Source organism: Thalassophryne amazonica, chromosome 4 (genome assembly GCF_902500255.1).
Source record: "Thalassophryne amazonica chromosome 4, fThaAma1.1, whole genome shotgun sequence".
Lineage (NCBI taxonomy): Eukaryota > Metazoa > Chordata > Actinopteri > Batrachoidiformes > Batrachoididae > Thalassophryne > Thalassophryne amazonica.
In genome coordinates, this window is record NC_047106.1 from 144,741,131 (window position 1) to 144,768,855 (window position 27,725).

Here is a 27,725-nt window from a genome sequence, read left to right on the forward strand (position 1 = left end):
CTGGTGGTTGGCTCTCACTGCGGTATTGTATCACTTCCTGTTCTGGAGCACAGCGGTGTTTTTCTGTATCTGTTAGCTATTTAATCTGCGCAGTTAGATTGATCTAGTTAACTAGATAACGATTTGTTTCACAGTGTAATCTTCACGTGCCTTAACTAAAGCACTCCTTCTGCTGAATCACCTCTAAATTATTTTCACATTATTCACTTTGTGTTTTTAGGAATCCGCTAGCTTAGCGCAGCTACTAGCTCTTAGCCGGTTTAGCATAGCGGCTTCTCCTGTCTCTCCCACACTTTTCTGCTCTGGGTGTGAAATGTTTAGTTATTCCTCGGCCTCCTTTAGCAGTAATGGTACTTGTAATAAGTGTAGCTTATTCGTAGCTTTGGAGGCCAGGCTGGGCGAATTGGAGACTCGGCTCCGCACCGTGGAAAATTATACAGCTAGCCAGGCCCCTGTAGTCGGTGCGGACCAAGGTAGCTTAGCCGCCGTTAGCTGTCCCCCAGCAGATCCCAAGCAGCCGGGAAAGCAGGCCGGCTGGGTGACTGTGAGGAGGAAGCGTAGCCCTAAACACAAGCCCCCTGTACACCACCAACCCGTTCACATCTCTAACCGTTTTTCCCGACTCGATGACACACCCGCTGAGGAACAAATTCTGGTTATTGGCGACTCTGTTTTGAGAAATGTGAAGTTAGCGACACCAGCAACCATAGTGAAATGTCTTCAGCGTCAGCAGGGCTACTAAACACCTTTACCTGCCCATGATGAAGAACGTGAAGTCGCGCTGGGAAGCGTAGAGAGTGCTGGATTTTTTTCTCCCGCAATACTCTCAACACTTCCTTAAAGCTCCGTCGTTGTTACATAACTTCCATCGTGTAGTCAGGAAAAATGTAGATCTGTTTCCCACCGTACTCCAACGTGCGCTGTCTCACAAGCCGCATAATCTTCTCCTTATCTTGAGCAAAATGCACTCATGCAATGATGGTACGTGGCTTCGAGCCCTCCGTTGGTTTGGGTTGAAGTACGCGGTGCGCCCTGTCGACGACTACAGGCTTGTCAAAGTTTTCCGCCCCAAGTAACTTAGGAATCAGATGGGAGACAAAGTCGGAAAGCCTTCCCTTCTCCTCATCCTCTGGGATGCCCACTATTTTAATGTTGTTGCGTCTGGATCTGCCCTCTAAATCCGCAAGCTTGGAGTGAAGCACTCTGTTTTCTTGCTGTATAGCCGTCAGCAATGTCTCCAAACACTTAATTCGCTGCTCGTGGTCCGTGGCCTGATTTTCCACATCTGTCACCCTCTCAATCAGCACTTGTGAGGAGGAAGCGTAGTTCTAAACAGAAGCCCTGTGTACACCGCCAACCCGTTCACATTTCTAACCATTTTTCCCCACTCGACGACACACCCGCCGAGGAACAAACTCTGGTTATTGGCGACTCTGTTTTGAGAAATGTGAAGTTAGCGACACCAGCAACCATAGTCAATTGTCTTCCGGGGGACAGAGCAGGTGACATTGAAGGAAATTTGAAACTGCTGGCTAAGGCTAAGCATAAATTTGGTAAGATTGTAATTCACGTCGGCAGTAATGACACCCGGTTACGCCAATCGGAGGTCACTAAAATTAACATTGAATCGGTGTGTAACTTTGCAAAAACAATGTAGGACTCTGTAGTTTTCTCTGGGCCCCTCCCCAATCGGACCGGGAGTGGCATGTTTAACCGCATGTTCTCCTTGAATTGCTGGCTGTCTGAGTGGTGTCCAAAAAATGACATGGGCTTCATAGATAATTGGCAAAGCTTCTGGGGAAAACCTGGTCTTGTTATAAGAGACGGCATCCATCCCACTTTGGATGGAGCAGCTCTCATCTCTAGACATCTGGCCAATTTTATTAAACCCTCCAAACCGTGACTATCCAGGGTTGGGACCAGGATGCAGAGTTGTAGTCTCTGCAGCTTCTCTCCCCCTGCCACCTCCCCAATACCCCATCCCCGTAGAGACGGTGCCTGCTCCCAGACGACCAATAACCAGTAAAAATCTATTTCAGCATAAAAATTCAAAAAGAAAAAATAATATAGCACCTTCAACTGCACCACAGACTAAAACAGTTAAATGTGGTCTATTAAACATTAGATCTCTCTCTTCTAAGTCCCTGTTGGTAAATGATATAATAATTGATCAACATATTGATTTATTCTGCCTTACAGAAACCTGGTTACAGCAGGATGAATATAACACCCCCGAGTCACACTAACTGCCAGAACGCTCGTAGCACGGGCCGAGGCGGAGGATTAGCAGCAATCTTCCACTCCAGCTTATTAATTAATCAAAAACCCAGACAGAGATTTAATTCATTTGAAAGCTTGACTCTTAGTCTTGTCCATCCAAATTGGAAGTCCCAAAAACCATTTTTATTTGTTGTTATCTATTGTCCACCTGGTCGTTACTGTGAGTTTCTTTGTGATTTTTCAGACCTTTTGTCTGACTTAGTGCTTAGCTCAGATAAGATAATTATAGTGGGTGATTTTAACATCCACATAGATGCTGAGAATGACAGCCTCAACACTGCATTTAATCTACTATTAGACTCAATTGGCTTCGCTCAAAATGTAAATGAGCCCACCCACCACTTTAACCATACTTTAGATCTTGTTCTGACTTATGGTATGGAAATTGAAGACTTAACAGTATTCCCTGAAAACCCCCTTCTGTCTGATCATTTCTTAATAACATTTACATTTACTTTAATGGACTACCCAGCAGTGGGGAATAAGTTTCATTACAGTAGAAGTCTTTCTGAAAGCGCTGTAACTTGGTTTAAGGATATGATTCCTTCTTTGTTATGTTCTCCAAAGCCATATACCAACACAGTGCAGAGTAGCTTCCTAAACTCTGTGAGTGAGATAGATTATCTTGTCAATAGCTTTACATCCTCATTGAGCACAACTTTGGATGCTGTAGCTCCTGTGAAAAAGAGAGCCTTAAATCAGAAGTGCTTGACTCCGTGGTATAACTCACAAACTCGCAGCTTAAAGCAGATAACCCATAAGCTGGAGAGGAAATGTCGTCTCACTAATTTAGAAGATCTTCATTTAGCCTGGAAAAAGAGTCTGTTGCTCTATAAAAAGCCCTCCATAAAGCTAGGACATCTTACTATTCATCATTAATTGAAGAAAATAAGAACAACCCCAGGTTTCTTTTCAGCACTGTAGCCAGGCTGACAAAGAGTCAGAGCTCTATTGAGCCGAGTATTCCTTTAACTTTAACTAGTAATGACTTCATGACTTTCTTTGCAAATAAAATTTTAACTATTAGAGAAAAAATTATTCATAACCATCCCAAAGATGTATTGTTATCTTTGGCTGCTTGCAGTAATGCTGGTATTTGGTTAGACTCTTTCTCTCCGATTGCTCTGTCTGAGTTATTTTCATTAGTTACTTCCTCCAAACCATCAACTATTAGACCCCATTCCTACCAGGCTGCTCAATGAAGCCCTACCATTAATTAATGCTTCGATCCTAAATATGATCAATCTATCTTTGTTAGTTGGCTATGTACCACAGGCTTTAAGGTGGCAGTAATTAAACCATTACTTAAAAAGCCATCACTTGACCCAGCTATCTTAGCTAATTATAGGCCAATCTCCAACCTTCATTTTCTCTCAAAAATTCTTGAAAGGGTAGTTGTAAAACAGCTAACTGATCATCTGCAGAGGAATGGTCTATTTGAAGAGTTTCAGTCAGGTTTTAGAATTCATCATAGTACAGAAACAGCATTAGTGAAGGTTACAAATGATCTTCTTATGGACTCATCTCTGTGCTTGTTCTGTTAGACCTCAGTGCTGCTTTTGATACTGTTGACCATAAAATTTTATTACAGAGATTAGAGCATGCCATAGGTATTAAAGGCACTGCGCTGCAGTGGTTTGAATCATATTTATCTAATAGATTACAATTTGTTCATGTAAATGGGGAGTCTTCTTCACAGACTAAGGTTAATTATGGAGTTCCACAAGGTTCTGTGCTAGGACCAATTTTATTCACTTTATACATGCTTCCCTTAGGCAGTATTATTAGACGGTATTGCTTAAATTTTCATTGTTACGCAGATGATACCCAGCTTTATCTATCCATGAAGCCAGAGGACACACACCAATTAGCTAAACTGCAGGATTGTCTTATAGACATAAAGACTTGGATGACCTCTAATTTCCTGCTTTTAAATTCAGATAAAACTGAAGTTAGAACCATGGTGTCTAACCAGATCCTTACTCTGGATGGCATTACCCTGACCTCTAGTAATACTGTGAGAAATCTTGGAGTCATTTTTGATCAGGATATGTCATTCAATGTGCATATTAAGCAAATATGTAGGACTGCTTTTTTACATTTGCGCAATATCTCTAAAATTAGAAAGGTCTTGTCTCAGAGTGATGCTGAAAAACTAATTCATGCATTTATTTCCTCTAGGCTGGACTATTGTAATTCATTATTATCAGGTTGTCCTAAAAGTTCCCTGAAAAGCCTTCAGTTAATTCAAAATGCTGCAGCTAGAGTACTGATGGGGACTAGAAGGAGAGAGCATATCTCACCCATATTGGCCTCTCTTCATTGGCTTCCTTTTAATTCCAGAATAGAATTTAAAATTCTTCTTCTTACTTATAAGGTTTTGAATAATCAGGTCCCATCTTATCTTAGGGACCTCATAGTACCATATCACCCCAATAGAGCGCTTCGCTCTCAGACTGCAGGCTTACTTGTAGTTCCTAGGGTTTGTAAGAGTAGAATGGGAGGCAGAGCCTTCAGCTTTCAGGCTCCTCTCCTGTGGAACCAGCTCCCAATTCAGATCAGAGAGACAGACACCCTCTGTACTTTTAAGATTAGGCTTAAAACTTTCCTTTTTGCTAAAGCTTATAGTTAGGGCTGGATCAGGTGACCCTGAACCATCCCTTAGTTATGCTGCTATAGACTTAGACTGCTGGGGGGTTCCCATGATGCACTGAGTGTTTCTTTCTCTTTTTGCTCTGTATGCACCACTCTGCATTTAATCATTAGTGATTGATCTCTGCTCTCTTCCACAGCATGTCTTTTTCCTGGTTCTCTCCCCTCAGCCCCAGCCAGTCCCAGCAGAAGACTGCCCCTCCCTGAGCCTGGTTCTGCTGCAGGTTTCTTCCTGTTAAAAGGGAGTTTTTCCTTCCCACTGTCGCCAAGTGCTTGCTCAAAGGGGGTCGTTTTGACCGTTGGGGTTTTTCGTAATTATTGTATGGCTTTGCCTTACAATATAAAGCGCGTTGGGGCAACTGTTTGTTGTGATTTGGCGCTATATAAATAAAATTGATTTGATTTGATTTGATCCCGACCTCTTCTGAAACTTCTCTGTTCTCTCACCACGTCCTGGGTCAACAGAGGATTAAATTTGGAAGTTTTCAGCTCGAAACAGTCTGACGACGGCGGCTCGGAGCGCGGCGCGCCCTCCGTCTCCATGGGTTGTCCTTAAAGTGACAGTAACACTCCATAATCTCTCATCAGCCCTTAAAATTTTCACCGAAAACCAGCTGAATTTCTCGAATGGTTTCCACTCGGATGTGCCTTACAGTTTCAAACAAAGCAGCAGTCTCTGAGCCATTCTTAAACAATGAAAAAATATAAGGGAGGGGTGGACCATTCCTCACTCAAAGCGTGCCCACAGGCGAATGACGCAACCGACAGGCGTGAAAACACTCGCATGCGCACGAGGGTTCAAGCTTGTCTAATGTAATCGCACGTGATTCAAATCCATATAGTTTTTGAAAAAAATAATAAGGTCGGATACTTTTCTAATAGACCTCGTATATGCATAGGGCCAGCGGCCAACTATTAAAGCTGAGAGATTTGTGCTGGAGTACAACTGCCACTGAGGTACATATGGTTCAACTGTATGTATCAGATTATTGTTAATATTGTTGTCTTAATATTAATTTTTTTGTTTGAAAATAGTACCAGGTTGTAGCCCATGTCATGGTGGTTCAGAATATGTAACTTTGGGGAGTTCACCTTTTGTAGTTTTAGAGCCTATTCCGGACAGACAGATGTATGTATGTATATATGTATATATATATATATATATATATATATATATATATATATATATATACACTCAACAAAAATATAAACGCAACACTTTTGGTTTTGCTCCCATTTTGTATGAGATGAACTCAAAGATCTAAAACTTTTTCCACATACACAATATCACCATTTCCCTCAAATATTGTTCACAAACCAGTCTAAATCTGTAATAGTGAGCACTTCTCCTTTGCTGAGATAATCCATCCCACCTCACAGGTGTGCCATACGAAGATGCTGATTAGACACCATGATTAGTGCACAGGTGTGCCTTAGACTGCCCACAATAAAAGGCCACTCTGAAAGGTGCAGTTTTGTTTTATTGGGGGGATACCAGTCAGTATCTGGTGGGACCACCATTTGCCACAGTGTGAACCGGGATTCATCCGTGAAGAGAACACCTCTCCAACGTGCCAAATGCCAGCGAATGTGAGCATTTGCCCACTCAAGTCGGTTATGATGACGAACTGGAGTCAGGTCGAGACCCCGATGAGGATGAGCAGCAGATGAGCTTCCCTGAGACGGTTTCTGACAGTTTGTGCAGAAATTCTTTGGTTATGCAAACCGATTGTTCCAGCAGCTGTCCGAGTGGCTGGTCTCAGACGATCTTGGAGGTGAACATGCTGGATGTGGAGGTCCTGGGCTGGTGTGGTTACACGTGGTCTGCGGTTGTGAGGCTGGTTGGATGTACTGCCAAATTCTCTGAAACGCCTTTGGAGACGGCTTATGGTAGAGAAATGAACATTCAATACACGAGCAACAGCTCTGGTTGACATTCCTGCTGTCAGCATGCCAGTTGCACGCTCCCTCAAATCTTGTGACATCTGTGGCATTGTGCTGTGTGATAAAACTGCACCTTTCAGAGTGGCCTTTTATTGTGGGCAGTCTAAGGCACACCTGTGCACTAATCATGATGTCTAATCAGCATCTTGATATGGCACACCTGTGAGGTGGGATGGATTATCTCAGCAAAGGAGAAGTGCTCACTATCACAGATTTAGACTGGTTTGTGAACAATATTTGAGGGAAATGGTGATATTGTGTATGTGGAAAAAGTTTTAGATCTTTGAGTTCATCTCATACAAAATGGGAGCAAAACCAAAAGTGTTGTGTGTGTGTGTGTGTGTGTGTGTATATGATATAACTTGATATATTGTCGTACTGCAAAAAGACGGGTGTTGTGTGGTTCACAGGCTTCAGAGTCCAGTCTGCTGGCAGCCTGGTGCTGAGTTTGGTGCGGTGGGAACGGAAGCTCTGTTAGCTTGTCCCAGAGTGCAGGAGGCTGAGCTGGGTGATGCAGGTGCTGTGTGTGTGTGTGTGTGTGTGTGTGTCTTTCAGGGAGGGCAGTGAAGCACCAGTGATCTTTCCAGCTGTGTTGGGCTGCAGAGCTTTCCTGTTGTAGTCGGTGCAGCTTCCGCCCCACACGGTGGTGCAGCGGTAGAATGTGCACATGGTGGGTGGAGGAGCTATTGCTCACTTGAGTTTGCCGAGGAACTGGAGGCACCGTCATGATTTCTTTGCCATTGATGCAGTGTTGGTGGTCCAGGAGAGCTCCTGACTGATGTGCACCACCAGGCATTTGGTGCTGCTCACTCTCTCCACAGCAGCACCATCGGAGCTGAGTGGTGGGTGTGGCCTCTCTGGAAGTCAACAGTCTTCTTGGTCTTGCTGATGTTCAGCAGGAGGTTGTTGTCTCTGCACCACATGGTCAGAAGATTGACCTCCTTCCTGTCGTGGGTCTTGTCACCCTTGGTGATGATGTCACTGAATCATGAGATGTTCAGGTTTTATTTTTAACTCTAAGTGTAACTGACAAAAATTACATCAATGTCCAAATATTTATGAACCCAGTTCTACTGTAGATATTTTTCACAGTAGCATGGATGACGTTTCTCACTATTTAAGGATGATGTTAGCACTGAAGTGCACATTTAACAGATTATCTCCTTTACAGGGTGGCTTCCTTACGAGACCTGGTGAAGAGGAAGTACTTCCACTTGCGGAATATTTCTTTTCTGAGTGGGGAGGGAAACCAGGCCAAAGATGTACTCTTCATCTTAAATGGGATGGAAAAGATAAACCTGGACTTCCGCATTGGATCCACAGAGCTTTGCAGTGACCCCAATCAGGCACTCCCTGCAGATGTCATGATGGTCAACCTGCTGAGAAAGTTCCTCCTGCCCGAGGTACTGCACAACACGTCACAATCTGCAGCATCACGTAGCTTTACTGTGCTGCTCTGAAATCTGTTTTGCAGCATGTTCTAATCTAACTACAGGTTACATCACCACCTTTCTCAGGATCTGCTTGATCCGAAGTTCCAGTGATACCTCCTGGGCAGTGTTGTAGTTGAGATCATCGGTCTCCACCTCCCCCTGTCCTCTGCATTTTCCTCTGTCTCACCAACCACCTGCATGTCCTCCTTCATTACATCCATAAACCTCCTCTTTGTCCTCTCTTCTCCACCCTGCCTGCACTCTCTTCTTCACTTCTCTACCACACTCTCCATTACTTTGAACAGTTGAACCCAAGTATTTAAACTCATCTACTTTCACCACTTCTACTCCTTGTAACCACACTATTCCACTGGGCTCCCTCTCATTCACACACATGGACTTATTCATTCCCCTTCTCTCCAGAGCACATCGCCACCTCTCCAGACTAGACTCAACCTGCTCTCTACTCTCACTACAGATCACAATGTCATCTGCAAACATCATAGTCCATGGGGACTCCTGTCTGATCTCATCCATCAACCTGTCCATCACCACTGCAAACAAGAAACGACTCAGATCTGATCCTTGGTGTAACCCCACCTCCACCTTGAATGAGTCTGTCATTCCGACTGCACATCTCACCGCTGAATCCAGATTATCAGGGCCTGCAGATTTAGCAGCATCTAATTGCTTTAGTGCTCTATGAACCTCTACATGTGTTAAAGGCCTCAAAACAAATGATTGGGGAACATTTTGTGATGGTGAAAGAGAGTAACTATTAGAGTAGTCTGAGTTAGGATACAAAGACTCAAATAGAGAGCCAGATGAAACAAAATGATTATTAAAACAAGATAGAATTTCTAATTTGTCAGTAATAAATTGTGAATTACTAACAATGACAGAAATTATGAAGTGCACAGCAGGTTACTAAAGGTGGTGTAAAGATGAAGTGAGAATCTCTTCTCTTCAGTAGCCCCCTCCACCTCGACTTCAAAATCCCTAAAGTGTTTTCTGCTGTCACACAGAGTGAGCTGAGGTTCACATCAACAGATTTCTCCTCTGGGCTCAGATGTATAGAATTTATAAACCCTTTCAGCAACCAGTCGAGTGGATCTGCAGGGTCACCACTGATTTGTAGTCAAACGTCTTCTCCCTCAGTGTTTTTCACACCCTAAAACAGAAAATGGTTATGTTTTTAAAAATTTTTTATGTTTAATGAGTCATTATATCCTTAAGAATAAATCAGGGGAAAAAGCACAGGGTGCAGTGGATATGACTTTTTTTTCTCTTAAGTTTGAAAGGTACCTTTGGCAGTTGATGAGCTCTCAAAAAGGTCTGAATGGCACAAAACATTGGAATCTTGGGCTTTTCCAGGGATTTTGCAACTGATGCTCCAAAATCTAAAAGCAAACAACTTGTTTTAGTTGAGTAAAGTAAGAAATGTAAAAAGACCTCACAAGGTTTGATTCATTTATTCATGAAACTGATTTATTGTCATATTTTAAAAAGTTCATTGTTTAAAATACGTTTTGTGAGATTTCATAGTGGGTCTACCTAAAAGCCCGAAAAAAGTTATAAGTCATAAAAGTGGTAGCTGTGACATTATTGATTGTGGCTCTATGAAGACAACAGACGTTCAGAAATAACCTACCTGCATATGTCTGTGAGTCCCGTCAGTTATTTCAGGGATATGATGCGTTTCCTCAAAGCTCCGTCTGATCTCCAAGGCTTCTTTTTCATTTGGCTCGTAAATCAGCTGTTTAATCCGTCGGTGTTTTCACTACGGCTTTACTAACCGTGCTCCGTGCTACATCACGTAAAAACACATTCCACCGCACTCGTCTCTTTCTGAACAAGTCCTGAAGAAGAAGCATGTTCCTCTGATGCTGCAGTTTCAAAAGAAACACGCAAAGAATAACAGTAATCTTGATTACTGCAGAAAACAAATCCATTGTTTATATGGGCAGTTTCTGGGTACAACTCATTTGCGTATGTCACAAAAAGGCTACAGTATGTGCCCAAGGGGTGCTATATAAAGGGAGAAAAGCAGGGGGCCTAAGAAGGACCCCTGTGGAACCCCTAATTTCATGTCACTAAGGTTAGAGGTAGTGTTACTGTACAAAACACAGTGAGAACGACTGGTCAAGTATGACGTCAGCCATGCAAGGACACTCCCAGTAATCCCAAAATGATTTTCCAGCCTATCAAGTAGAATATGATGATCCACTGTATCAAATGCACCACTGAGATCTAACAGCACCAGAACCGTAGTGGTGTCCGAATCCATTGTAAGCAGAAGATCATTCACCACTTTAGTGAGAGCCGTCTCTGTGGAATGATATTTTCTAAAAGCAGACTGCAGTGGCTCAAAGAGATTATTCTCAGTAAGATAGTCTACGAGCTGCCGTGACACCACTTTTTCCAGAATTTTAGAACAAAAATAAAAAATATTGACCTATAGCTTTTCAATACACTAGGGTCAAGATTAGGTTTCTTTTAGGAACAGATCCAGAAGTTAAAGAAACATGAATAATTTCCAGCACAATCGGCCCAAGAGTAGACCACAGGTCCTTAAACAGTTTTGTTGGTATAGGATCAAATAAACAGGTTGTTACGAGTTTCGTCAGCATGTCTAGTGAGATACTATCAAATTCTGTAAATCTAGGTAATACCTCAGTAGTGGCACCCACCTCAATAGCAGGGTGTAGTGGCTGGATTAAGGCATGTCGGGATATGTTTAACCTGATGTCTTCTATTTTCTTCACAAAGTAAACCAGGAAATCTTGTGCTGTACAAGGAGAGTGAACTACAGGTGGTTGTCCATGAATAAGTGTTGCTACCGCGTCGAACAAGAACTTTGAGTTATTCTTGTTTTTGTTGATCAAATCAGAGTAATAGGTCCACTTTGTAGCCAATAATACATGCTTATAGTCTAAGATAGCATCACACAATGCAAGGTGGAATACTTCTAATTTTGAACAACGCCATTTCCGTTCTAGACCTCTTGCTTTATGCTTGAGGTCACACAGATAATCATTGAACCAAAGTGACTGTGATTTGGGGGAGCGCGGTTTTAACACAGGTGGCGCAATCATGTCGAGTGTAGTTTTGAACACTGAGTTTAAACTATCCACAAGACTGTCTACTGACTGGGTATTTGTCACATGTGAAGCTAAGACATCAGGCAGTCTAGCGTCAAGTTCAGTCTTAGTTGAGGAGTTGATGCATCGCCGTAGTGATAAGGTTGTTGTTCCACTAAACACGGCAGCGAAACTGTAAACTTAATAAGTGAGTGATCAGAGACCACTGATGTAAGAGGCATGATGTCAATATTTGTGACAGCAATACCACATGCAAGAACCAGATCCAGGGTATTTCCACTAATGTGCGTTGAGTCCTGAATGCATTGCTGACCCCTGCTTTGTGACTTCATCATCAGTCAATCATGAATACTGACCATTATGAGCTTTTGTTCAAATCTGTATGTCAGGGGTCACCATCCCTGTTCCTGGAGAGTCCCTGCCTTGTATGTTTTCCACATCAACCTACTCAAGTCACACCTGTTTTTTTTTAAGTGGTGTCATCCAGCTATTGATTGGCTGAGCACACCTGATCAATCAATCAATCAATTTTTTTATATAGCGCCAAATCACAACAAACAGTTGCCCCAAGGCGCTTTATATTGTAAGGCAAGGCCATACAATAATGATGTAAAACCCCAACGGTCAAAACGACCCCCTGTGAGCAAGCACTTGGCTACAGTGGGAAGGAAAAACTCCCTTTTAACAGGAAGAAACCTCCAGCAGAACCAGGCTCAGGGAGGGGCAGTCTTCTGCTGGGACTGGTTGGGGCTGAGGGAGAGAACCAGGAAAAAGACATGCTGTGGAGGGGAGCAGAGATCGATCACTAATGATTAAATGCAGAGTGGTGCATACAGAGCAAAAAGAGAAAGAAACAGTGCATCATGGGAACCCCCCAGCAGTCTACGTCTATAGCAGCATAACTAAGGGATGGTTCAGGGTCACCTGATCCAGCCCTAACTATAAGCTTTAGCAAAAAGGAAAGTTTTAAGCCTAATCTTAAAAGTACAGAGGGTGTCTGTCTCCCTGATCTGAATTGGGAGCTGGTTCCACCTGATAGAGTTAATTGCCTGGGAGTTGTTGTGAAAGTGTAGGTACACGGACCCACAACAGGGGGCATAAAAGAACGGGCAATGGATAAGCCAAACAGTAACAATTTAATGTTGTAAATTGTGCACAACGGAATACAGACAACAATCAGTTTGGGACTACAGTCAATTACACGTTGGGTGACGTGTGGGCAGGCTTGAGGATAGGAGACGCCCGTCCAGAACCGAGCCGGATCCCACACGGCCCTCACCGCCAACGGATCTGAAGAACACCGGAGCCGCCAAGTCCTGGGTCCCCAGGTGGTCACCGTCTCCAGCTGTCAGACCTGGTACTGCTGGCAGAGAACAGAAACAGCACAGGTGAGTGTGAGTACGCACACTCAGTAATCCCACAGTCTGTGTTCTTTTGGGAGGGAGCGCCTCCACCTCCAATCACACACTCGTGCAGCTCCTGTTTAACCACTTATCTGGTTGGGGTGTGAGACGAAGCCATCGCTAATCACACCAAACGCCAATCCAGCAGATAAGGAAACACCACAGGAAAACGGCTGCAAAAGAGATCAGACTATGACTCAGTTTAAATTCAGCAGAGAAATTACCTCCAAGGTAGCTGATTTCTCGGCGAGGAGGTGGAGTTGCAGTCCGGCCTTTATGGTGATGGTGATGAGTTGACTGAGTGACAGCTGGTGCTGATGATGAGTAACAGCTGTCACTCCCAGTGGCTCCAGCGCCCTCTCGTGCTTGAAGCCCGCACTCCAAGCAGGGCGCCATCTGGTGGTGGTGGGCCAGCAGTACCTCCTCTTCAGCGGCCCACACAACAGGAGTGGAACAGGGAGAGTTAGAAAACATGCAGGGCAGGTGCCCTTCAGGAACAAGGGTGGTGACCACTGCTCTAGTTGCTCCCGGTGTGTAGTGAGCACCTTGTATGGCAGCACCCTGACATCGGGGTGAATGTGAGGCATTATTGTAAAGTGCTTTGAGCATATGATGCAGATGGAAAAGCAGTACATAAATGCAGTCCATTTATCATTTAAACAATCGGGTTAGACACTCCACTGCTACCTCTGCTAGACATTTCCATGCCTCTAGTGGAATGCCATCTGGACCAGTGGAATTTCCATTCTTCATTGTCTTCATAACTGTTTTCACTTAATCCTTACTAATCCTTAAATCTCTTAAATGAGAGTCCTGGAGAAAATCTGTAATTTTAACTACTGGACTGAAAATGGAAGAAATCTTCTCTGCTACGTCATGCAAACCTATTGAAATCGTACTGTGCACATGCATCAACGATGGTGGAGCAGAGTGTACGGGCTTTGATGAGTGTGTTTCCTAGGGTCTGACATCAGTGCAGACCCTGTTCTTTACACCGGTGGGGACGAGGCAAATGCGCCTACATTTGTACAAGAACATGATAACTTTGTAACGGGGTTTGTATTTGTGCCTGGCTGCCACCCAAAGATGGAAATTCAGAATGTAGAAAAGCAGAAGCACACACTACTTAAAAACTGCCAAAACAAAAGTAATAATAGAAAAAGAACATAGTGTCCCTTTGCAGGAACAATGTGATGGGTGATGTAAGGACACGGGTGTGGCGCCTCCACTGAGTAAAGTTGACTGTACGCTGTCCGTGTTCAGAAATTGACACAGATACGGACAGAGAGTGACTGTAACCAGACTACAGGATTTCCAGGATTTTCTTACTCCCATAAATGTTTATTTTTCTTTACAACTAGATTTATTCATTTTATGTGCAAATTAAAGTCTTATTTCATACAAATTAGGAACTCTCCGACGTCCTTGAATGCACCTCCACACTTCTGTAATGTGGGCTCAACTTTCCTTCGGCCTTTAGTGTGACGGGGTTTTAGATTTTACTTGTAGCACTTCTGTTTTTCTTGCCTGCCCTGTGACAGACTGGCGTCCTGTCCAGGGTGCGCGCCGCCTCACACCCTGTGACAGACTGGCGTCCTGTCCAGGGTGCGCGCCGCCTCACACCCTGTGACAGACTGGCGTCCTGTCCAGAGTGCGCGCCGCCTCACACCCTGTGACAGACTGGCGTCCTGTCCAGAGTGCGCGCCGCCTCACACCCTGTGACAGACTGGCGTCCTGTCCAGGGTGCGCGCCGCCTCACACCCTGTGACAGACTGGCGTCCTGTCCAGGGTGCGCGCCGCCTCACACCCTGTGACAGACTGGCGTCCTGTCCAGGGTGCTCGCCGCCGCACACCCTGTGACAGACTGGCGTCCTGTCCAGAGTGCGCGCCGCCTCACACCCTGTGACAGACTGGCGTCCTGTCCAGGGTGCGCGCCGCCTCACACCCTGTGACAGACTGGCGTCCTGTCCAGAGTGCGCGCCGCCTCACACCCTGTGACAGACTGGCGTCCTGTCCAGAGTGCGCACCGCCTCACACCCTGTGACAGACTGGCGTCCTGTCCAGGGTGCGCGCCGCCTCACACCCTGTGACAGACTGGCGTCCTGTCCAGGGTGCGCGCCGCCGCACACCCTGTGACAGGACTGGCGTCCTGTCCAGGGTGCGCGCCGCCTCACACCCTGTGACAGACTGGCGTCCTGTCCAGAGTGCGCGCCGCCTCACACCCCTGTGACAGACTGGCATCCTGTCCAGAGTGCGCACCGCCTCACACCTGTGACAGACTGGCGTCCGTCCAGGGTGCGCACCGCCTCACACCCCTGTGACAGACTGGCGTCCTGTCCAGAGTGCGCACCGCCTCACACCCTGTGACAGACTGGCATCCTGTCAGAGTGCGCACCGCCTCACACCCTGTGACAGACAGGCGTCCTGTCCAGAGTGCGCACCGCCTCACACCCTGTGACAGACTGGCGTCCTGTCCAGAGTGCGCACCGCCTCACACCCTGTGACAGACTGGCGTCCTGTCCAGGGTGCGCACCGCCTCACACCCTGTGACAGACTGGCGTCCTGTCCAGAGTGCGCACCGCCTCACACCCTGTGACAGACTGGCGTCCTGTCCAGGGTTCGCACCGCCTCACACCCTGTGACAGACTGGCGTCCTGTCCAGGGTTCGCACCGCCTCACACCCTGTGACAGACTGGCGTCCTGTCCAGAGTGCGCACCGCCTCACACCCTGTGACAGACTGGCGTCCTGTCCAGAGTGCGCACCGCCTCACACCCTGTGACAGACTGGCGTCCTGTCCAGAGTGCGCACCGCCTCACACCCTGTGACAGACTGGCGTCCTGTCCAGGGTTCGCACCGCCTCACACCCTGTGACAGACTGGCGTCCTGTCCAGGGTGCGCGCCGCCTCACACCCTGTGACAGACTGGCGTCCTGTCCAGGGTTCGCGCCGCCTCACACCCTGTGACAGACTGGCGTCCTGTCCAGGGTTCGCGCCGCCTCACACCCTGTGACAGACTGGCGTCCTGTCCAGGGTTCGCACCGCCTCACACCCTGTGACAGACTGGCGTCCTGTCCAGGGTTCGCACCGCCTCACACCCTGTGACAGACTGGCGTCCTGTCCAGAGTGCGCACCGCCTCACACCCTGTGACAGACTGGCGTCCTGTCCAGGGTTCGCGCCGCCTCACACCCTGTGACAGACTGGCGTCCTGTCCAGGGTTCGCGCCGCCTCACACCCTGTGACAGACTGGCGTCCTGTCCAGGGTTCGCACCGCCTCACACCCTGTGACAGACTGGCGTCTTGTCCAGGGTTCGCACCGCCTCACACCCTGTGACAGACTGGCGTCCTGTCCAGAGTGCGCACCGCCTCACACCCTGTGACAGACTGGCGTCCTGTCCAGAGTGCGCACCGCCTCACACCCTGTGACAGACTGGCGTCCTGTCCAGGGTTCGCACCGCCTCACACCCTGTGACAGACTGGCGTCCTGTCCAGGGTGCGCGCCGCCTCACACCCTGTGACAGACTGGCGTCCTGTCCAGGGTTCGCGCCGCCTCACACCCTGTGACAGACTGGCGTCCTGTCCAGGGTTCGCGCCGCCTCACACCCTGTGACAGACTGGCGTCCTGTCCTGCTTGCTTACCAGGACATGCAGGTGTCAATATAGCAACAAATAAAAGAACACGAGAATGATCATACTTTAAAAGATCAAATAAAAGTTTGACATTGTGGGGTTTTTTTAATATTTTTTTTATTTATACAGAGCTTTTGGAGACATGATTTTAGCACAATTAATTCTGAATTTAAAATGTGGTGAAAGAGCAACAATGACAGATGTATCTCAAAGGTAAATAAGAAGAAAAGAGTTTCCATTTTAAAGAGTCGTGTGACAGCACGTGCTCGGTAAGATTGATTATTTCTGTAGTGTAGTTGGAGATGATCTGCAGAGACATCAGGTGATCTGGTACATCAGTCAACATAATTACTCTGTGTAGTGAACCACCAGAGGGCAGCAGTGCACAGATCCAGTGAAACAGAAGAGCGGTTCTGTATTCTGGAAGTTCTGAAACCAGACCTGCCTGTAGACACTAGAACAAAACCTACAACTGACTGAAGAAACAATTTCCTTTCTAAAAACATGAACTCTTTCTGATTGGTGGAACTTTGATTGCACACAGAGAAATATGAAATACATAAAACAAAAGCAGAAATTGCTCATCCCTTACCAAAAAATAGTACTGATAAGTATATAAAAAGTAAACTAGAAGTATACTTGAAACATACTTGCATATACTACTTTTTGGTAAGGGATTAATGACTTTTGTTTTTGTTTGTTTCTTCTGGCTCTTTTTTGTCTTTGTAGACAGTCCTACAGTAGTGGTCTCATAGTCTTGGCATTTTCATCAGTTACTCTGCAAGGTCCTGCTGTCCTGGTTTCTTAGTTAAAATGGACATTTATCAAGTGTGACTTACTCGATCCAGTCTAGGTTCTGACAGTACAGCTGCTAACTGCTGCAAGTGCCATCGCTGCTGCTTACTAGCACAGGCGCCACCGGTACAGCTGCTAACTAGCACAGGCCCCACCAGTACAGCTGCTAACTAGCACAGGCCCCACCGGTACAGCTGCTAACTAGCACAGGCCCCACCAGTACAGCTGCTAACTAGCACAGGCCCCACCGGTACAGCTGCTAACTAGCACAGGCCCCACCAGTACAGCTGCTAACTAGCACAGGCCCCACCAGTACAGCTGCTAACTAGCACAGGCCCCACCGGTACAGCTGCTAACTAGCACAGGCGCCACCAGTACAGCTGCTAACTAGCACAGGCCCCACCAGTACAGCTGCTAACTAGCACAGGGCCCCACCGGTGTACAGCTGCTAACTAGCACCAGGCGCCCACCGGTACAGCTGCTAATCTAGCACAGGCCCCCCGGTACAGCTGCTAACTAGCACAGGCCCCACCGGTACAGCTGCTAACTAGCACAGGCGCCACCGGTACAGCTGCTAACTAGCACAGGCGCCACCGGTACAGCTGCTAACTAGCACCAGGCGCCACCGGTACAGCTGCTAAACTAGCACAGGCCACCACACGGTACAGCTGCTAACTAGCACAGGCCCCACCGGTACAGCTGCTAACTAGCACAGGCGCCACCGGTACGCTGCTTACTAGCACAGGCGCCACCGGTACAGCTGCTTAACTAGCACAGGCGCCACCGGTACAGCTGCTAACTAGCACAGGCGCCACCGGTACAGCTGCTAACTAGCAGCAGGCCCCACCGGTACAGCTGCTAACTAGCGCAGGCGCCCACCGGTACAGCTGCTAACTAGCACAGGCGCCACCGGTACAGCTGCTAACTAGCACAGGCGCCACCGGTACAGCTGCTAACTAGCACAGGCCCCACCGGTACAGCTGCTAACTAGCACAGGCGCCCACCGGTACAGCTGCTTACTAGCACAGGCGCCACGGTACAGCTCTTACTAGCACAGGCGCCACCGGTACAGCTGCTTAACTAGCACAGGCGCCACCGGTACAGCTGCTAACTTAGCACAGGCGCCCACCGGTACAGCTGCTAACTAGCACAGGCGCCACCGGTACAGCTGCTAACTAGCACAGGCGCCACCGGTACAGCTGCTTAACTAGCACAGGCGCCACAGGTACAGCTGCTAACTAGCACAGGCGCCCACCGGTACAGCTGCTAACTAGCACAGGCGCCACCAGTACAGCTGCTAACTAGCACAGGCCCCACCAGTACAGCTGCTAATTAGCACAGGTGCCACCAGTATGGCTCTGAGGATTCGGGAAGGATCATGTCAGATTGCCTTTATGAGCCTCCAAAGTTGCTGTGTCTTCTGTAGGAATTGGGTTCATTTCTGAAAGTGAGAACGTTCATGTTGCCCTTGTGGACATTTTCATTGCAATGACTTCTTTTTTGTCTTTTTAAAATGTTTTTGCATTGTGAAGATGCCCCGTGTACTTGTTCCACAAACCACCAGCAGTCACTGATGAATACTTGCCAATCTACTGTCAGCTTAGTAAAGCCTGCTTTTGTTAATGGAAGTTCAGTGTTGGTGATGGATGGTATAATAAATTGTCTGTTGTGTGTCTCTCAGGCCAGTGTCTTGGTAACCACCAGGCTGTCTGCATTGGACCGCATCCCTCAGAAGTACGTGAGCCGCTATGCACAGATTTGTGGCTTCAATGATCCAGACCGTCAGCGAGCCTACTTCACACCCATCTACTGCAGCAGACCCGCGGGGAGCCCACGTGACAGGGAGGCCCAGGCTGTGATTGAGCTACTTTACCTCAACCTTCAGAGGGAAAGCCAGCTGGCCTCGGCCTGCTTCCTGCCCTCCTACTGCTGGCTTACATGCGCTACCTTACACTTCCTCCGTTTCACGGACGCGCAGGCACCCATCCGAACACTGACGGGTATATACACGAGTTTTCTCAGGCTCAACTTTGGAGGAGAGGTCATGAGTACAGGAACAGGACAGGGCTCATCCAGTCAGGAAAACCAAACGTCTTTGTTGCTGTATGTTGTCCGCACTGTTGGAAAACTTGCGTTTGATGGTGTGACTTACAGACGCATGTCATTCTCTGAAAAGGAGCTGGAGCAGTGGATCGGAGGGAAGACCAAGACGGATGAGGAGCTGTGTCAGCTGGCAGTATTCCGGACAGATGTGCTGGACTTCTTCTTGACTCCAAGTGTAGGAGATGCTCTGTCAGAACCACTGAGTGAGAGTGAAGACCGGCATTATGTGTTTGCTGTCCCGGCCATGCAGGAGTACCTGGCCGCCCTCTATGTGCTCCTCGGAGAGAATAAGTCTGCTCTGGAGAAGATCACGAAGCAAGTGTCTGTGGCTATTGGCCAGGCAGATGATGATGTCAGCACGTTCATCAACATAATTGCCAAGTTCATTCCGCTCCGTATCTTTGCTGTCTTCAACCTCCTCAAACTTTTTCCACAACTTTACGAGAAAATCAGCAGTCACAACAAAGGCAGCATTGCCAGAACTATGGCAGCCGAGATGTTCCGCACTGAGGACAGCTACAACGAGGATGTGCTGGATCAAGTGGAGCAAAACCTCCTGGGAGTCCACGGCCCGCAGCCACGGCAGTCCAGTCATGGCCGGCCCTTTGAGCTCTATCCCATCTTCATGGGCGGCTTGTTGCATTATGGGAATCGTGTCCTTCTCCAGCAACTTGGGTGCAGCATCAAGAGTACGACTGTGTCCCAGATCACACACACCCTGAGGAAATACCTGGTCAGAGGTAACAAACTGCATATACACAGCAGAGTGCACCTGGGTTTGATATGTGACGCGCGTGATCGACATCATGTTTGACTTCAGTTTAGTCATCTGTCACCAACAAGACATGTGAAGATACAAGTGGAAATAGAAAATATTAATTATTATATAAGAACTAGCAGAGAACCCGACCGACGTGAGATTTTGTAGACATTTATGATGGTTTTGCCTCTGATAGTCAGTACATTTACAAGGCAACCAGTGCTTTAATCACCTTTGATAAAAGCCTCAAAGACAGTATAAGTGAGATTAAAGGCAACTTTAATCACCAATCACTCAGCCTTGATCTTCACTGATCAGTATTTTTATCTATTTAGCATGAAAGGTCATGTTTTGCTAAGTATTTTGACATAGTGGGGAGGAAGGAAGGAAGTGTGAAATATTTAATTCTAGCAGATAGAAGTTTAAAACAATATTTAGTTCAATATGAAATGTCATTAAACACGTTGAAAGGGGCACCACCTGCTTCGAAGCAGGGAACTTCATGTTAAGTTTGATATTAATCAGTCTTTGATCTGAAAGTCGTAAGTTCTGGGATACGATCGATTTAAACATGCGTCTTCAGCTGGACACAAGAAAAACAGATTTATCACATGTGTACAGGTGACAGAGATTTTGACAGTATGAATAATGACTCGTAGTTTTATTGCTGAGATGATTACGTTGATGGTGAGACATGAAAAAAAAAAACAACGAGGCCCTAAACACAGAAATGAAACCTAGTTGTAACTTAGTGGTGAATTTTGGGTTCACAAATTATCGTTGTTATTATTAAGAAAATCAAACAAAGAACATCACTTTGCATCACTGACAGCAAAGACTGATCAGAACAGTTAAAGGTCCACTTATCTGAGTCCTTGGGATCAGGTGGAGTGAAGAGGTTCAGTCCGGGTCCGGGTCGGTTTCCTGATCGGCCGTTTGATGGCCTCCTTGATTGCCCTGTGGCAGGTTAATCTGCGGCTTCTCCCAGATGACTGAAGGCATGTGTGTGGCTGGTCTGAGTGGCTGCTAGAACAGTCCTGCTGTGACATCACGTGGACAGAGGTTCAACACTCGACAGTGTCGCCCTGCAGTGCAGAAGAGCAAGATGTTAGACAGAAAGACTTTTTTTGAGTTTTAATTGAATACTTACCATAAATGCCATTTTTCTGACGTGCACGTCATCCAGCGCACGCACGGTGTCTCGTGGCTGTCTGATCTGCTTCAACACCAGATCTGAGTCCTGGTAATTTGAACTTTTTTGTGTGCATCATGAGATAACGCCATGGTGCACCCAAGGCGCTGTGACGTTTTCAAGACAGAGACACGGAGGGGAATGGGGGGGTCTCCGCTGTCTGATCTGATGGGAGGCTCAACTGTAGCACAAAGTGAGGGACTTTTTCTTCATCCATGACAAGGATTTAATTGTTTTCAGGACGTCGTTTTCTGCAGGACGTGTTGATGAATCCACTAAAACTAACAGGTAAGACTTTACATTTATTGTGTGTGTGTGAATTTACGCCACATGAGGACGCAGCTTTCAGCCAATCAATGCACAACATTGATTGATATGAGAAAACCTGTTAAAATCCATAAATTAGCCACATCATTGTTTAAGCTGCAGTGTTCAAAGTGTGTGAAAAAAGTAGCGGCTTATAGTCTGGAAGTTACGGTTTTTACATCAGCGCGTGTTCGCCATGTGTAGCTTTCTGTGCTCATGCTACGTCACAGCATTCCATAAGCAATCCAGGGATATTGTGTCAGTGGCCGGATTCATGAAATTGTTGATGATGGATGAATTCTGACTTTGGAGGGCAGATATTTCAGTTATAACTGTTATGTGGGCCGCTGAAGAGGAGGTACTGCTGGCCCACCACCACCAGAGGGCGCCCTGCTTGGATGCGGGCTCCAAGCACGAGAGGGCGCCAGACCCAGAAGAAGTGACAGCTGTCATGCATCCTCGCACCAGCTGTCACTCGTTCATCATCATCATCTATCATATCACCATAAAGGCCGGACTGCCGCTCCACCTCCTCGCCGAGAAATCGACTACTGAAGAGGTCATTTCTCTGCTGCGAATACGTTGTGTAATAATCTGCACTTCTGTTGCAGCCGTTTTCCTGGTGTTTTGCTTGTCTGTGGGATGGCGTTGACTGTGACAGCGATGGCTTCGCCATCACACCCCAAACCAGATAAGTGGTTAAACCAGGAGCTGCACGAGTGTGTGATTGGAGGTGGAGGTGCTCCCTCCTAACTCTGTGCAGACTGTGGAATTACTGAGTGTGCGGACTCACAATCATTCATCTTGTCTCTGCTTTCTGCCACCAGTACCAGGGTCGACAGCCGAAGACAGAGGCCACCTGGGGACTCGGGAATTCGGGACTTGGTGGGCTCTGGTGTCTTCAGACCGTTGGTGGTGGAAGCCGTGTGGGATGCGGCTTCTCTCGTCTGGGGTCTTCTATCTTCGAGCCTGCCCACACGTCACCTGGTGTCAATTGACTTCGCTAATTCGTGTATTTCGTTGTGTATCATCACAACATTAAATTGTTACTTTTGGCTTAATTCATTGTCCGTTCATTGCGCCCCCTGTTGTGGGTCCGTGCTACGACACCTTCCCAACAGGATTTCTCGGCCATCGTCATGGATTCCGAGGGGCGTCAACCCGAGCTTGAACGGCCAATGGAAGAGCCAGGAGCGCAGGCGTCAGCGGGAGGCATGTTGAGTGAGTTGCAGCAGATCTTAACCGCCTTCACGGCTCGGTTAGATTTAGTGACCGAGCAGAATGTTCTCCTTAACCGGAGGTGGAGGCTCTCACCGCCAGGGTGGAAGCGCGCGATCAGGGCGCTGCTGCAGCCACTCCTCTGGCTGGTCCTGGGCCCGTAACAGACATTCCACTGGTCGTTCAACGACCCCCCCCACCGTCCCCTGAAGCATACATAAGCCCCCCGGAACCGTACGGGGGCTGTGTTGAGACGTGCGCAGACTTCCTCATGCAGTGTTCGCTCGTCTTTTCACAGCGCCCTGTCATGTACGCGTCAGACGCCAGCCGGGTAGCTTATGTTATTAATTTGCTTCGAGGAGAGGCACGCGCCTGGGGTACGGCGCTTTGGGAGCAGAATTCACGGCTCCTAACGTCTTATACTGGGTTTGTACGGGAGTTCAAACAAGTGTTTGACCATCCCAACAGAGGCGAGACTGCTTCGAGCGTGCTGCTGTCAATGAGACAGGGGCGCTGTAGCGCAGCCGAGTATGCAGTCGACTTCCGCATCGCGGCAGCGAGGTCCGGCTGGAATAACGTTGCGCTTCCGCCGCCTTCGTAAATGGACTGTCGCCGGTCCTGAAGGAGCACCTGCTGGCTAAGGAGTAACCCGCGGGATTTTGACGGCTTGTCGATTTGGTTATACGCTTAGACAACCGTTTAAACGAGCATCGTCGGGAGCACAGGCCGGGGGGCGTGACCGGGCACGAGCCGTCCCTCCCCCTTCTGGTTCCGGAAAGGTGACGTCGTCCCCACGCTTCACTGCCAGAGAGCTCCGTGTGGCTACAGCTCCCCCTGCTGAGAGCTATGGACACGAGCAGGGCCAAAATAAAACAAACGTCAGACAAAGGAGGCTGGCCCGCGGGGAGTGTTTGTCTGCGGCTCTTGTGAGCATATGCAGAAGGACTGCCCCAAACGGTCAAAACTACAACGCCCGTCCTTAGAAACTGGGCTAAGGGTGGATCATAACACGCACGCGGGGAAACCCTGCAAATCTGCACGAATCCCAGTAACGATCCTTTGTGGGGATTTAACCCTTCACGCCCCAGCACTGGTAGACACGGGGTCGGAAGGGAATCTGCTGGATAGCAGATGGGCAAAGGAAGTAGGGCTCCCCCTGGTGGCTCTGCCGGCACCATTGCAGGTGCGAGCACTAGATGGCACCCTGCTTCCATTAATCACACATCAGACACAGCCTGTGACCTTGGTTGTGTCTGGGAATCACAGGGAGGAGATCGTGTTCCATGTAACACCTTCTACCTCCCGAGTGATTTTGGGATTTCCATGGATGGTGAAGCACAATCCCCGGATAGATTGGCCGTCCGGGGTTGTGACGCAGTGGAGCGAAACCTGCCACCGGGAGTGTCTAGGATCCTCGGTTCCTCCCGGCACAACGGCTAATGAGGAGGTTAAAGTCCCCCCCAATCTGTCGGCGGTGCCAAAGGAGTACCACGATCTTGCTGACGTTTTCAGCAAAGATCTGGCGCTCACTCTTCCCCCGCACCGACCGTACAATTGTGCCATCGATTTGGTCCCGGGCGCTGAGTACCCGTCCAGTAGGTTGTACAACCTCTCACGTCCGGAACGCGAATCAATGGAGACCTACATCCGGGACTCTTTAGCTGCCAGGCTGATCCGGAACTCCACCTCCCCGATGGGTGCTGGTTTCTTTTTTGTGGGCAAAAAGGACGGCGGACTCCGTCCATGCATTGATTACAGAGGGCTGAACGAGATTACGGTTCGCAACCGATACCCGTTACCTCTGTTGGATTCAGTGTTCACACCCCTGCATGGAGCCCAAATTTTCACTAAATTGGATCTTAGAAACGCGTACCACCTGGTTCGGATCCGGAAGGGAGACGAATGGAAGACGGCATTTAACACCCCGTTAGGTCACTTTGAGTACCTGGTCATGCCGTTCGGCCTCACTAACGCCCCGGGACGTTCCAAGCTTTGGTAAATGACGTCTTGCGGGACTTCCTGCATCGGTTCATCTTCGTATATCTGGACGATATACTCATCTTTTCCCCGGACCCTGAGACCCATGTCCAGCATGTACGTCAGGTCCTACAGCGGTTGTTGGAGAACCGGCTGTTTGTGAAGGGCGAGAAGTATGAGTTCCACCGCACTTCTCTGTCCTTCCTGGGGTTCATCATCTCCTCCAACTCCGTCACCCCAAGGTTGCGGCGGTGAGAGATTGGCCCCATCCAACAAGCCGCAGGAAATTGCAGCAGTTCCTCGGCTTTGCAAACTTCTACAGGAGGTTCATTAAAGGCTACAGTCAGGTAGTTAGCCCCCTGACTGCCCTGACCTCCACCAAGGTCCCCTTCACCTGGTCGGATCGGTGCGAAGCCGCGTTCCAGGAGTTGAAACGCCGGTTCTCGACTGCACCGGTTCTGGTGCAGCCTGATCCTGATCGCCAGTACATAGTGGAAGTGGACGCCTCTGACTCAGGGATAGGAGCCATGCTGTCCCAGAGCGTGGAGGCTGATAAGGTTCTCCATCCTTGTGCCTATTTTTCCCGCAGGTTGACCCCAGCTGAACGGAACTATGACGTCGGCAATCGGGAGCTCCTCGCGGTGAAGGAGGCTCTGGAAGAGTGGAGACACCTGCTGGAGGGGGCATTGTTGCCTTTCACGGTTTTCACGGACCATCGGAACCTGGAGTACATCCGGACCGCCAAGCGGCTGAACCCCAGGCAAGCCCGCTGTCTCTGTTCTTCGGGCGCTTTGACTTCCGGATCACGTACCGCCCGGGACCAAAAAACCAAAAATCAGATGCATTGTCCCGGGTGCACGAAGAAGAAGCCAAAGCGGGGCTGTCGACCCCACCGAGACCATCATCCCCGAGTCCACTGTCGTGGCCTCCCTCACCTGGACGTGGAGAAGACCGTCCGGAGGCCCTGGCAAGGAGCCCGGACCCGGGGACCGGCCCCAAGAACAGAATGTACGTCCCACCAGAAGCAAGAGCTGCCGTATTGGACTTCTGTCACGGGTCCAAGCTGTCCTGTCATCCCGGAGTGCGTAGGACCGTGGCAGTAGTCCAGCAGCGCTTCTGGTGGGCGTCCCTGGAAACCGACGTCCGGGACTATGTCCAGGCCTGTACCATCTGCGCCAGGGGCAAGGCAGACCATCGGAGGACCTCGGGACTCCTCCACCCCTGCCGGTGCCTCATCGCCCCTGGTCTCACATCGGCCTGGACTTCATCACGGGCCTCCCGCCGTCCCAGGGCAACACTGTTATTCTCATGATAGTGGACCGGTTCTCCAAGGCGGCCCACTTCGTGGCCCTCCCGAAGCTCCTGACGGCCCAGGAGACGGCAGACCTCCTGGTCCACCACGTCATGCGGCTGCATGGGATACCATCGGACATTGTATCAGATCGTGGTCCCCAGTTCTCTTCGCAGGTGTGGAAGAGTTTCTGTAAGGAGCTGGGGGCCACCGTGAGTCTCTCGTCCCGGTACCACCCCCAGACAAACCGGCCAGGCAGAGCGGGCTAACCAGGAGTTTGGAACAGGCCCTCTCGCTGCATCACCTCCGCGTACCCGGCGGCCTGGAGTCACCATCTGGCCTGGATCGAGGTATGCCATAACAGCCAAGTCTCATCTGCTACCGGCCTCTCCCCTTTTGAGGCATGTTTGGGTACCAGCCCCCATTGTTCCCGCTGTTGGAGGGACGAGGTCGGTGTGCCCTCGGCCAGGCCCACCTCAGGAGGTGCCGCCGGGTGTGGCGGACCGCCCGCCTCTGCCCTGTTAAAGGCCCGGACGAGGGCCAAGACCCATGCGGACCGCCGGTGTTCCCCGGCCCCCACATACCAGCCCGGGCAGGAGGTGTGGCTCTCGACCAAGGACATACCTCTTTGTGTCGACTCCCCAAAACTGAAAGACAGGTTCATTGGTCCATTTCGTATCCTCAAGATCATCAACCCGGCCGCAGTGAAGCTCCAACTCCCGGCTTCACTGCGGATTCACCCTGTTTTTCATGTTTCCCGTCTGAAGCCACACCACACCTCGCCCCTCTGTGCTCCGGGACCTACGCCGCCTCCTACCCGGCTCATTGACGGGGAGCCTGCCTGGACAGTCCGCAGGCTCCTGGACGTCCGTCGTAAGGGCCGGGGGTTCCAATATCTGGTGGACTGGGAGGGGTATGGACCTGAAGAACGCTCCTGGGTGAAGAGGAGCTTCATCCTGGACCCAGCCCTCCTGGCCGATTTCTACACGAGACATCCGGACAAGCCTGGTCGGACGCCAGGAGGCGCCCGTTGAGGGGGGGGTCCTGTTATGTGGGCCGCTGAAGAGGAGGTACTGCTGGCCCTCTGGTGGTGGTGGTGGTACGAGCACGAGAGGGCGCCAGACCCAGAAGAAGTGACAGCTGTCATTCATCCTCTGCACCAGCTGTCACTCGTTCATCATCATCATCATCATCATCACCATAAAGGCCGGACTGCAGCTCCACCTCCTCGCCGAGAAATCGACTACTGAAGAGGTAATTTCTCTGCTGACGAATACGTTGTGTAATAATCTGAACTTCTGTTGCAGCCGTTTTCCTGGTGTTTTGCCTTGTCTGTGGGATTGGCGTTTGGTGTGACAGCGACGGCTTCGCCTCACACCCCAAACCAGATAAGTGGTTAACCAGGAGCTGCACGAGTGTGTGATTGGAGTTGGAGATGCTCCCTCCTAACTGTGTGCAGACTGTGGGTTACTGAGTGTGCGGACTCACACTCATTCATCTTGTCTCTGCTTTCTGCCAGCAGTACCAGGGTCGACAGCCGAAGACAGAGGCCACCTGGGGACTCGGGACTTGGCGGCGCCGGTGTTCTTCAGACCGTTGGTGGTGGAAGCCGTGTGGGACGCGGCTTCTCTCTCGTCGGGGG

At 49.0% G+C, this 27,725-nt stretch overlaps 1 protein-coding gene across 1 annotated transcript in view; it reads left to right on the top strand.

The window, feature by feature from the left end:
* nlrx1 (NLR family member X1) overlaps nt 1-27,725 on the top strand; it is a 234,195-nt gene that overhangs the window by 93,411 nt on the left and 113,059 nt on the right. Inside the window, exons 4-5 of the mRNA XM_034168712.1 lie at nt 8,048-8,279; nt 18,918-20,079. Of these exons, the coding sequence (XP_034024603.1) occupies nt 8,048-8,279; nt 18,918-20,079 (1,394 nt within the window). The remainder of the gene's footprint in view (nt 1-8,047; nt 8,280-18,917; nt 20,080-27,725) is intronic.